The sequence below is a fragment of the Littorina saxatilis genome, linkage group LG3 (genome assembly GCF_037325665.1).
Source record: "Littorina saxatilis isolate snail1 linkage group LG3, US_GU_Lsax_2.0, whole genome shotgun sequence".
Classification (NCBI taxonomy): domain Eukaryota; kingdom Metazoa; phylum Mollusca; class Gastropoda; order Littorinimorpha; family Littorinidae; genus Littorina; species Littorina saxatilis.
The window spans coordinates 46,532,309-46,545,731 of NC_090247.1; the positions used below are offsets into that span (position 1 = coordinate 46,532,309).

At 42.0% G+C, this 13,423-nt stretch overlaps 1 protein-coding gene across 2 annotated transcripts in view; it reads right to left on the reverse strand.

Moving 5' to 3' along the window:
* Positions 1 to 13,423, reverse strand: part of LOC138960785 (xaa-Pro aminopeptidase 1-like) — a 153,969-nt gene that overhangs the window by 73,450 nt on the left and 67,096 nt on the right. For both annotated transcript variants that reach the window (XM_070332434.1, XM_070332435.1), the window contains exons 6-7: positions 10,641 to 10,733; positions 8,812 to 8,958 (exon numbers count right to left, since the gene is read on the reverse strand). In XM_070332434.1, coding sequence (XP_070188535.1) covers positions 8,812 to 8,958; positions 10,641 to 10,733 — 240 coding nt within the window. The remainder of the gene's footprint in view (positions 1 to 8,811; positions 8,959 to 10,640; positions 10,734 to 13,423) is intronic.

Here is a 13,423-nt window from a genome sequence, read left to right on the forward strand (position 1 = left end):
ACAGGCCGTTATGATCGAGCATCGGTTGAAATCTTTCGCGAGCAGAAGCTCGTATTTGACCGCAATGCATCGGTGCTTAAATGACACCAATGTGTGTCCATGAGGGACATAAATCTACGAACAATATTTGAACAAGATTTATTCGAACTTGACGGTTTAATGGACAGTGTTGGTGAAGTTACTCACAGGTAGCGACTTTACAGGAGGGGGAGGGGTCCTCTAACTTTACAGCTCGGAGACAGCCCGGTAAGGACTTACCGGTGTTTCATAAATAACAATTAGCAGTTGGCGGACTTATTGATTTTTACAGGCCAGTATATGAGTTGCAGCTTTTTCAAGAATAAAATAATCTTGTTCAAATATTGTTTGCAGAGGAGCAAGCATGAGGAATCTCCTATTCTAAAAATAACCAATTCTGGTAGCTGCCGACCTTCCGCCAGACACATTAATACCGGGGGAAAATGAATAATTACTGGGCAGTAAAAATAAATACCGGGCGGTAGTTAAACGACAGTTTGACTTTAAAGGACACAATGTTGCATCTTTAAGAATACGAGCCCAGGACTCTCAACTCGTGTTTCCGCGGCTATTTCTTAAAATCCGAGAACAGGTTGAACTAGCACGGGGAGACGTCAAAAAATTAAGGTAGATGCAACAACACCAGTGCTCCCTTTGGTGCCAAGAAATCTGTTGTCGCAAAGGCAGTATGCACAGGTGCGTTGTCATGTTGCAGCATAAGCCCTCGAATAACCATGTTTGGACGGTGAATAACCGTGTTTGGACGGTGTTCGTGCCAAGCCTCGAATATTTCCGACCATTAGTGGTTGTGACACAGCAGTCAAACGTGACTGTATGCCTGTCCCCAAGAGTCACAGTGTCTAAATGCCTTGATCTAGCGACGAAAGATGCTAATTTGTTTTTTTAGTGCTTCTTGTTATTTGAACTTGGCAGGGGTTGGGTCACCTGGTTCAACACCCACACAGACGACAGTTGTTTGGTTTCAGGGTGAAACTAATTAACCCAGGTTTCGTCATCACTGACGATATTCCATGTTGATTTGGACTAGTCATTGCTGATTTGTTCAAGTATTGTCGGGCAACACTCTGCCCTACCCCTCTTCTGCCCGTCACTGGGTTCATGTGGTACCCAACCGGCACATCGCTTTGGGGCCATTAAATATTTGTGTAAGATCTTTTTAAATACAGAGCTTATAATGTCAAGGGAATATTGCATCTCCCTGATTATAATTAAAGGATCTTCTCTTATTATCTGTTCACCAGCACTAATGTTTTCGAGGATAACGGATGAAATTAGTAGACCATTTTCGAGGCTCCATCTACCCGGTTTGAAATTGCTGTGCCAGTTTTACACCACGGCTCTACAAAGAGCGTTCATCCCAAAACATTTCACCAAACTTTTGTGCAAATCGGCCTCTTTTAACCCTTATTTCGTAGTAATTGTAAGTAATGGGTCAAAAATCGCGAATTTGAGCTTCATGACGCAATCTCCAATATTGCGCGGTGAGTGCCAGTTTTACACCACGGCTCTACAAAGAGCGTTTATCCCAAAACATTTCACCAAGCTTTCATGCAAATCGGCCTCTTTTAACCCTTATTATGTCGTAATTGTAAGTAATGGGTCCAAAATCGCGATTTTGAGCTTCATGACGCAATCTCAAATATTGCGCGGTGAGTATCTTCCCAAGTCGACCATATGAAAACGACATAACTGTGGAACTTAATTTTTTGTGTCAAGCCTCACGAAAGTCTACTATTTGACGGCATGATTTTGTAATTAACGCCATATTGCCATGAGCCTGGATTCTAAATAATAATGGAACAGCCCGTACATGCTTAAAGTAATCAGGCAATTGTCCTATACTTACCCAACCTTTTTTGAAGTTAGGATCTTATAACAAATAATGAATAAGAGCTCAATAATGAATAAGACCTATTGGCTTAACAGAAAGGAAGAAGGCTACTACCTTTATGGAAGTGATGCAATAATACTGGTATTGGTGACAGAAATATGTTTTCCACCAAGAAACCGATCGATCAACCAAGGAACCAAAAGACAGAGCGAGCGATAGACGTTGCAACAGGTAGGAATGGTATTGTTTTTGGTCTGAATGAGCATGTCACAGTGTAGAAGGGAAAGTAGGAATAAGGAATATTAAGCGATTGATTTGTGCATGGGAGAAGCGAAATTTGAGCATTGTAGGGAAAATATGTATTGTGAAAACGTTTTTAATTTCACAATTTGTGTATATTATGCAAGCGTTTGTATTACCTGATTGTGTTTTGAATGAAGTCAATACCTTATTGTTTAGATTTTTGTGGCGAAAAAGAGATTGTAATCGGAAGGCCTTTGAAAAGGTGAAAAGAAGCGTTTTATGTTTTGAAATTGAAAAAGGTGGTTTAAAAATGATCGATATTAGGCAAATGCAAATTTCTTTTTTATTACAATGGGTTTCACAACTAACTACATCAAATGAAAATGATAATTGGAGTTTTACTCCAAAGATGATGTATTTGCGTTTTGGAAAGCATTTTGAATGTTTCTTATCGAATGTAAACAGTGCAAGATTTAAAGGGTTAGACCTAGTGAAATCACACTTTTGGAAAGCAGTATTAAAATATTGGCTGGATAATAACCACTACGATCGTGGGACAATCGGGCCGGTTTTATTATGGAATAATGCATGCATAACGTATAGTGGCAAAGTTTTATTTTTTGAAAGTTGGATACAACGAGGTGTATTGGTATTAACTGACATTGTACGTTCGGGAGACATATTATCATATCAAGATATTTGTGATTTGATTGGATATTCGCCAAACCGAATTCTTGAATATAATGTTGTAAAAGCTGCTGTGTCATTATTTATGAGGAAAAATGTTGTAAATATGACTGATGATGCTTGTATTACCTTACCACTGTTTAACGGCAAAAATGTGTTAAGTGCCAGAGAATATAGGAAAGAGATTATCAATATGAAAACAGATGTACCATGTTCCGGAGGATTTTGGAAGAGAAAGTTTAATGTAGAAATTGATGAACGATCTTGGATCTATCAGTCAACACAAGAGACTAGATTAAGAGTTTTACACTGGAAAATTATGCACAACATTTATCCGACCAACATTCTCCTGTGTAAAATGAAAGTAACGGAAACTAATAAATGTAATTACTGTTGTGATGTAACTGATTTCATTAAACACTTCTTTTTTGAATGCCCGGTTGTATACAAATTCTGGAAGTTTATTGAAAAATTTATATTTCGTACTTTAGAAATTAAAGTTGTTTTGAAAGTTAGTGATGTTTTATTTGGTATGCATTTTGTAATGGTGAAAAAGGGAACTATGTATAAATTGAACCACATTATCTTAATCGGAAAGATGTGCGTTAGTATATATAAAAAAACAAATTCGTTTTTACCGTTGGAAAGTATTTTTGATAGGCAGTTACAGATAAGAAGCATTTTTGTGTGAGTGTTCGAAGAACAAAACGTTAAAGAAAAGTTAGCTCGTTGTACTCGATAAGTTGTATTTAATTCATTGTATGAGATATTGTTAATTGTTGTATTTAACTCATTGTATGAGATATTGTTAATTGTTGTTATTTATTTGAATAAAATTTTTTGAAAAAAAAAAAAAAAAAATTAGTAAAAGTAGTTATAAATAGAAATGAATGAAATCAAAGTGTATGATGCAAATAACTTTATTTAAAATTATCACTGAGTCACAAAATAATAAAGCAAGAAAGAATACAGTGTTAGTGAAACTGTTGTAAATGGCAAAATGCTGTTGCCATGAATACACATTTGAATGCTAGTAATGTAGCACCAATATATGACCCATTGTCACACTTAAACGAAGCTCTGGCTGACTTTGTTGAGGATGTGGCCAGGTTTCCTGGGAGCACAGTAGTCAATGTAAAAGACTATTTCTTTGAAAAAACATATACCATCTAGAGAATGGAAGTAGACTTGATCCGACAACATTTGTACCAATCATGAAGTACACGATTTTTTGCAGTCACTGTCTTTTCCCCAGTAAATTTTCGAGTCAGGCGGACCTTTGACCCAGTACATTTCCCGGTAACAGCCATGCAATTCCAGGAAGCGCTGTTGTGTTGAGGCCTTGTTAAGGTTAATTTTTTTCCAAAAAATACTTGTTGAAGTTATTATTATTATTATTATTATCATATTATGTTGAAGTAACACGCCGTACAAGCCGTTACGCTGAATGCGTGGAGGTGTCGGGGGCGGGGGGGGGGGGGGGGGGGGGTGGGGGGGGGGGGGGGGGGTGGAGAGAGAGTTGACTCTGATATCTATGAGGCCCTGTAAGACGGTTTCGGTTTCGGTTTCGAAGGAAGGGAGACAGCACGTCTTCCACAGGTTGATTTCTTCCCTTCTAGTGCAGGAATAAAAAATATTCATACGCAAATTGTTAGCAGATGTTAAGATTTTAAGTACAACAATGTTAAAATAGATGAATTTTTTCACATAAAAAATACACATCTTTGTTTGAAAGACCCTGGTAAAAATAGACAACAAACTTTCAAGTTTGAAAAGAAAGTACTTTTTGTGTTGTCCGTTTGTGATAAAGTTCACCTGTGCTCTACAATGTCTCCCAAACTGACGACTATATTTTGTACTCATTTACATTGTACAGTGAAGGGTTCGACAGTGGTAGTCTATGAACTCATACACATGTTTTTGTTAGAATTCAAATTCTTGTGACACACTTCTTCTTGTTCATTTCCTGTGCCTGTGATTTGTTTGAGCACATTGTGAGGTATTTGACCACAGACTACAAACGGAAACAAAGAACGAAAAACAAAAATAAAAACATGCACCAGCAATCACAGTCTAGTGCCCTCCAAAGAACACTCGCTGGGGAAAATCAAATTACAAAGAAAATCGGCCACGAGATCGGTGTTCCCCTGGATGACGTGACCATCGAGAGGTCGCACCGTGTAGGCAGGAGGGAGGTGGGGTCTGGCAGGCCTGCCAGTCGGCCGATCCTGGTCAAACTGTCCTCTTACAGACAGAAGCACGCGCTCATGGGAGCGAAGAAAAAGCTAGCTGAAGTCGATTTATCCAAAACCTTCCCCAACCTTCCCTGGGCCCTTCCCCCCAACCGCAGGCAGGGATCAACCCCGAGAGTGGACCTGAATGAAGATCTCACCAAAGTGAGGGCTGAAGTCGCTGCGGCGGCCCGGCAAAGCAAAAGAGAGGGCAAAATAAGTGACACCTGGACGAGAGACGGTATCATTTTTTTGAAGAAGGATGACAGAATTTCAAAGATAACGACCAAACGAGAACTGGAAATCTCCGTCGCGTAAAATTTGCAAACATGCATTGTTATAAACATGTCAACTGCCTCTAACCCCTGTGTCAATATTTGCTACGGGTACATGCGAACTGTTATTGCCAGTACACATCCTTGAGGTTAGGATAGCACGTGAAGTGGCCTTGATATAATATAGGACTGCGTGCATATGAACTCTGGCTACGAAGCATGCGTTGTCAAGCTAAAGTGGTGTGTGCTGGTCTGCAGCTGTGTCAGTGGACAAGGGTACAGCTGTACCGGGCTGCATCAAAACATGTACTCTGCCAAAACAAGCTCGGTGAACTGTGAGTGAGGACGATGCGTGCGTGTGGACTGCATGTTTATGCTTGTGTTTTGTGCGGTTTGTATTGAGATTCAGCAATCGCCGTTTATATGCTGATTCTCGTTCTGCTTGTTTATGCTGACTCATTGTAAAGTTACCAACAATAGGCAGTCCTATCTGTTGTACTAGCAAACTAGCCTGGGCTCTGTCTCAGTGCGTTTTGCAGTGTGTTTTTCTTTGGTTTTTTTTCCCTTGTTCTCCGCACAACATATTCTAATCAGATAAAGAGTCACGTCATGAATTTTTGACAAACATGTTGTCTATTCACATATGCACAGCACTACACATTTTCAAGTGTTTTCCTTGAATTCAAGCCATAATTCCCTCTCGTCAGTTTCTTCTATTTGTTACATTACTTTTAATGAATCAACATTTTCCTTCATTTTTTGTGACAATGTTCTGGGACCCCCCAACTGTAAAATATGCGAACATGGAACTGCCGGCGCTGGTCTCTTTTCTTTTTGAAGTTTTACAGAAATCTGTAACCTGAATGAGTGGTAGTAGTGTAACACAGTATAGAGCCAGCGTGGGTATGTTCCAGCCCAAGGCGGTTCAACTGTCTAATAGAAAATTATTTTTCCTCGCTGCTGATTTAGTTGTTCCGTTTTTTGTGTTGTTTGTTTGTGGATATAAATACTTAAAGTTGGCCTTATTCCTTTATGTGTGTATGAAATGTAAAAACGATTATTCTTCAAATATTTGAAGGTGTGGAGTATTGTTAAAAGAAGTGAATGCAGAGCTTAAAGGTAAACGCGTCTGTATATCAGAACGTTCTGGAGATTGTTCATTTTTCATGTGTTTTGGAATAATGTGTATAATAAGCTACTCACAAAAAGTTAAGGATCACTTGCACACAAAGTCATAACTTTCCAAATAAGAAAGCCAATGCGTTGGTATTTGGCAAACGTTTAATTCAATGCTTTAGTAATAACGATACAACATTTCCTTCAATTTCGAGCAATCGTTTGGTCTGTACATTTTATCAAAGTGTGTACGTATAGAAATTTGATTTCACAAAGTCGTTGAAATCACAAGACATGGCATTCAGATGCTCCCAAAAGTTCAGTAATGCGTGTAACCGCCCTAGCTGTTCTGGCACTCGACGCAGCGAGTCCTCATAGAGTTCACCAGGGTGGTGAAGATCATTTGTGCAAGCGCCTGCCACTCAGCCTGCAGCATCTGGTAGAGGTGCTGGACATCCCTGGGAGGGGGGTGGTTGCTCCTCACTTTGCGATCCAACTCATCCCTAAGGTTCTCAATCGGGTTGAGATCAAAACTGCATGCTGGCCACTCCATTCTGTTGACTTAAGACTGCTGCAGGAAGTCGTTGACCACCCTTGCCCTGTGGGGGCGAGCGTTGTCATCCTGGTAGACAGCCTGCGGTCCCATCTGCTGCAGTGTAGGCACAGCCAGCGGTCGAAGGATCTCATCCCGGTATCGGAGGCCAGTCAGGTTACCCTGTACATGAAACAAGGGTGTTCTGTGGTGAAGGCTGAAAGCCCCCCCCAGACCATTACAGAACCTCCACCAAAGGCCACCTTTTCTTGGACAGTGGCGTCAATGTAGCGTTTCCCTTGGTGCCTCCAGACCCTCAGTCGGTCGTCGTTGTGGTTCAGGGTGAAGCGTGATTCATCACTGAACAGGACCTGGGACCATTGCTGACGTGTCCACCTCACGTGACGTCTGCAGAAGGGGCGGCGTGCTGCCCTATGGGCTGGAGTTAAACGTGGCCGTACAGCTAGGCGACGAGAACGGAGGTTAAACCCATGAAGGCGAGTCCGTATGGTCTGTTGGCTGTTGTTGGTGTTAGTAGCCACCCTCAGCTGCCTTCGAATAATCCTGGAAGAGGCTGTTCTTGTTTGCAAGGCTAGTCGTTCAATGAGACAATCTTCACGTGGAGTTGTCTTCTTTGGTCGCCCAGGTCTGCGTCTTTCCTGGACCCTCCCAGTGGCTGTGAAACGTTGAATCAGTCTGACAATGACCGAGATGGACACGTGAAGTCGCCTGGCCACTTCTCGCTTGGGGACACCATCTTGGAACCATGCAACAGCTCGTCCCCTCTCAAACTCGTTCAATTTTTGTCGTGGAAGCATTGTCAGATAATGCCTAAAACTGGTGGTATGTCTTCTCAAAAAGCCAAGCAAGTGACAGCATCTCACACATAAACAGCAGTGCTTGCACGTGCATAATGGTTTTTCCATGTGGCTTGTGCAATGTGTTCAGGCTGAACGGTCCAAAACAAGGTCCTTTTTCGCAAGTTTCCGCTTTTTCTTTTGCTACCAAGCTCAGTAGTAGAGAATCCCGTTCAATTTTCCCACTAACACAACATCGCCCACTTGCAGCTGAATACGAATTTATAACAATTTAGTTTGACGGAGAAATAGATAACAGTGGCGAACTGATTTTATTGAGCACCTGTTTTCTCATAGTGATCCTTAACTTTTTGTGAGTAGTGTAGAAATTATGTTGATCTTAGCAGGCGATGTTCATGTGAACCCCGGGCCGGTCAAGGAAAAGTTTAAGAAATTATCTATCATTCACTTAAACGTACGAAGCCTTAGAAATAAATTAGACATTTTAGAAGTTCAGGTTCAAGATTTTGATATTGTGACATTATCGGAAACATGGCTGTCTAAGATAGTAAATAATGATGATTTGTATTTGCCAGGGTTTAATTTACCGATAAGGCAAGATAGACCAGATAACCCCCATGGAGGCGTTGCAGTATATGTAAAAGATAATTTATATTGTAAAACGAGAAATGATCTCTCCATTCCCGATCTAGAGGCCATTTGGATTGAAACTACGTCAAATTCCAATACCATAGCGGATCATGTTTCTGAAGGTCATCAAAGCCTTGCAATATGGAATGTTTAAAACATCAAGCTTATAAAGCGTTCAAGATAATTTTCAAATGTTGTACCTAAATTCAATCCTCCTTTACATTAACATTATTAATTTCTTGAGTTCAACACCCCTAAATGTAATTTATTTTTAAGGCTCGTGCTGCAAAAACCTAATATGATTCACTAATAACTCAGGTTGGTCAAATGACAGCATCGTCCAAGGCAAGTAGCATGCCTATGCCTATTCAGTGAGAATAACATCTACGACCAGTACAAAGATACTTACCGGTATATTTATATTCCAGAGCGCTGATGTTGGACATGGGAGGCATTGGTTGGTCAGCACCCCAGGCAATATCCACAGGGTTGGCAGTGACATTCTTTAGCGTAATGTTGGCCTTCTTCAAAGCCGACTCGTAACTCAGCCATTTACCTTCAAGTAAAACACACACACACACACACACACTGTGAAAGGCGCCACGCTAAATCCTATGCCACATCCATCTTTTAAATCATGTTAGTCCAAATCTGTTCCAGATCCAGCTTTTTTTGTTGTTGCTCTTTTTGATTTGTAAAGTTCTACAAGTTTGATAGTTTTTAGATTTTATTTAGTCATTAATTTTACACTATATAAGTGTAAGATAGATTCAAAGTTTGTTTAAAATATGTAGGAAAATGTTATTGTAAGAATTCCATGCGCTTCCTGTTCTGGGGCTTCCGGTCTGCCATTTTTCTAAGCATGAGCCACGGTTTTTTGTTCCCCAATATCAGCCATAAACATGACGCACAAAGGCCATCATTGGGTAAATATTGTTCAATTTGTTTCTATTGTCAATTTTCTGTTTAGGTAGTAGGGAAAAGTTTATTGTTTTGTACGTTTTTTGGTACGGCCTTTCACCATGTGGTGTTTCAGTATTCGCCATGATGTGCGCACTTTTACAAAGTTTATTTCACTGTTTAATTAGTGTTCAGTGTGTTAAATTCAAGTAAGAGTGGTATTTTGAACATGTCTGTCTTTCATCAAAAGTGTATGGAAACGCATTCGTGCCAAAAATAACGCTGCATAGGTATTTTGTTTTTAACCATTTTCTAGTCAACAGTATGCTTACCTGTGATTCAGAATAAGTTTTTTTGGTTTGTTTTGTTATCCCTTTTTGTGTAAAGTGTGTAAGAGATAAAGGTAATGATCAGAGCTCTTTTTCCAAGTTGGTAGAATTCTCATTATCTCCCTTTAAGTGTAACAGAACAGTTTCCAAAATGACAAGGTTGTTTCCCTTTGTTTTTGTAGCAGTGTCAGTGTAATGTTAGTAGTTGCTGTTCATTATTAGTATGGTTGAGTGAGTGTTATGTCACATTGGTTTCAGTTTGACGGTGCAGTATGTTGGAACTACAGTTGATTAAACATCACTTCAACTACTCATCAGTCGTGATCGGGAGGTCGTGGGTTCGAACCCCGGCCGGGTCATACCTAAGACTTTAAAAATGGCAATCTAGTGGCTGCTCCGCCTGGCGTCTGGCATTATGGGGTTAGTGCTAGGACTGGTTGGTCCGGTGTCAGAATAATGTGACTGGGTGAGACATGAAGCCTGTGCTGCGACTTCTGTCTTGTGTGTGGCGCACGTTATATGTCAAAGCAGCACCGCCCTGATATGGCCCTTCGTGGTCGGCTGGGCGTTAAGCAAACAAACAAACAAACAAACTACTCATCAGTTCTGCCAGGCTTTGTTTTGTGTGGCTGTGACACACACAATCACACACAATCACATACACACACACACAATCACACACAATCACATACACACATACACACACAAACGCAATTTCACAGTGAGTGGATAGTGTATGGGGTTTTGCAGAAAAGGTTTGTCATGAAATCTAGCAGTTGTTTTAAAAAATATGCATTCGCCAGAAGTTGCTTTATTTGAAAAGATGTAATGGTCACCCAGTCAGAAATCAATACGCCGAAAAAGCAAAACCTTGAAGAAAAGGGCGAGGAACATATACAATCAATCAGGAGTGAAGGCACTTCAAACGAACTATGCAGGAGAAAGTAGGAAAGAAAGGAGACAACAGCAGCTCAGACAGTGAAACCACACCGACAGTGATGGTACTCACTGTTGGGCACGAGGAAGGGGTCAGCGCCCACCACGTTACTGGCATCCAGCACGCTCACCAGCCACTCAATCAGCGTCGGCACGTCCTTTTCGCCTGAAATATATATAAAAAAAAAAAGTCGTGTGAAGCGAAATTAATACATTTGATCAATGAGTCGAACTTACAGAATGAAACTGAACGCACTGCATCGCACGAAGATAATAGCGTTGCTGATACCCCGCGGCCAAGAAAACGCAGACACATTCACGTGAAAGCGTACCGGTGTAGAACGAGAAAATTACTCCCCACGACAGGTGTATTCCCGAGTAAAAAAAATTCGTACCATAGGTTTACTCCCTTGACGCAAAACTTCCTTGCCCCTGGCCAGTCCTTGGACAAAAAGTAGGGTGGATGGTGGTGGAAGGGGTGAAGGAGCAGCGCGATATTCCGTTTGTGTGACATCCCATATTGGCGCCATCCCATTTTAGCGACATTCCATTTGCCAAGCGTCTTTTTACTATTGATTCATTCCACTAGCGCGAGATTCCGTTAGCGCGACGTCCCATTTTAGCGACATTCCACTAGCAAAGCGACCGGCACGGTTGGCCTAGTGGTAAGGCGTCCGCCCCGTGATCAGGAGGTCGTGGGTTCGAACCCCGGCCGGGTCATACCTAAGACTTTAAAATTGGCAATCTACTGGCTGCTCCGCCTGGCGTCTGGCATTATGGGGTTAGTGCTAGGACTGGTTGGTCCGGTGTCAGAATAATGTGACTGGGTGAGACATGAAGCCTGTGCTGCGACTTCTGTCTTGTGTGTGGCGCACGTTATATGTCAAAGCAGCACCGCCCTGATATGTGTGTGGCGCACGTTATATGTCAAAGCAGCACCGCTTTGTGGTCGGCTGGGCGTTAAGCAAAAAAACATCGTCGGGCAGCTAAACTCATGTTAAATGGTCCACAATTATCAGCTGATTTGAAATTAAAGAATTTAAATTATCTGCCGCTAGTTAAACGGTTACAGTTTAATAAGACTGTAATGATGTATAAAGTATATCATGGCGAAGTGCCCAACCATATTCAGGACCTGTTTCACAGAGTCACCGAATTGACAGTATCAATTTTCTACCACCAATACCCAGGATTGATTTGTTCAAAACTTGTCAAGCCTTCTCTGGCTCTATGGTGTGGAACTCCATTCCGTCTGTAATAAGATTATTAAACTCACTAAAGAGTTTTAAACAAGCACTGACAAGTATATGTCTACCTGGATGGCAATACCAGTCTTAATGTGCACGTAGTTGTCAACAATGGGCAAAGCTAGCTATATGAATTACAAAAATATGTTGTGTATTACATGTTTTATGTGTAATTGATGTGATTTTTCATCATCATCATCATCATCATCATCATCATCATAATTTACACCATATAGTCATTGTAGGCATTAGTGTCAACGTTGGTATCGTGTGAATTTTACTGTCGATCACTTTACATGTATGTGTATCCTCAATTAACTTGTTGCATGTGTCGCTTGCCTGATTTGTATGATTTTTTTAATTTTTTTATATAAACTCGGAGGCAAAAGAAACGCAAATAAAGGATACGTCAATTAAACCTTTATGGACTTGAAATAAAAAGAAAATAATGATACTAGCATGTTCTGCACGTGTTGTTTTAGCGGTCTTATCTTGTCAGAACCGTGTTTGCCGTTATCTGGGTGAGGTCTTGTTGACAGGAATCCCAAACCGTCATGGGGACCACTTTCAGCACATGCACAATGTGGAAAAGCAACTTTTCGTGTTCAGAGTGTTCAGGCAAGCTGTACCGTACTCACAAAACTGTTACAACATTCATTTCTGCGACACAGGCGCGATGCCGAGACTATCACCAGATCAGCGCCAACAGGCGATCGGGAGACTTGATGCCAGACAATCAGTTCAGCAAGTTGCTAGGGCATTTGGAGTAAATGTCACCACGGTTTATCGCCTGCAGCAACGTTTTCATGCCACTAACAGTACCTGCGACTTACCAGGACATGGCAGACCCCGGGTAACAACAGCCCGACAAGATCGCCATCTTGTCCATCAACACCAGCGAGATGCATTCGAAACTGCCGCCAACACAGGCCGTAACACATTTGGGGTGCATGGATAACCTGTCAGTGCCAGAACTCTACGCCGACGCCTTGGTGGGCAGAACCTGGTAAATCGGCGTCCTGCTCGACGTCCTGTCTTGACAGCTCAGCATCGCCTGGATCGTCTGGCCTGGGCCCAGCAGCATGCCCACTGGCGCCATCGGGACCGGCGGAGGGTTCTTTTTTTCGGACGAGAAGCGCTTTTGCCTGGAACCGGGCGATGGGCGTGTCTGGATCTGGCGAAGACCTGGACAGCGGTTTGCTAACAATAACATCCTGCAGCATGATCGATGGGGAGGTGCCAGCGTCATGATATGGGGCGCCATTGGTGTCAATTAGCGAGTGGGACCTGTCGTCTTTCAGAACGTCGGCCAAGGTCGTGGGAATGGTGTCAATGCAGACCGCTACATCAATCAAGTCCTGCGTCCCTATGTGGTTCCATTTGTCCAGAGGTACCGGAACTGCCTGTTCCAGCAAGACAATGTCCGTCCCCATACTGCACGTGCTACCCAGGACAGGTTGCGTCACAACAGCGTGAACATTCTGCCTCATCCTGCTCGATACCCAATCGAACACTTTTTGGACATCATGCAAAGAAGGATTAATGCCCTTGCCCGGAGACCCCGCACAGCAGCAGAACTGCGTGCTGCCGTGACCCATGTGTGGGCTCA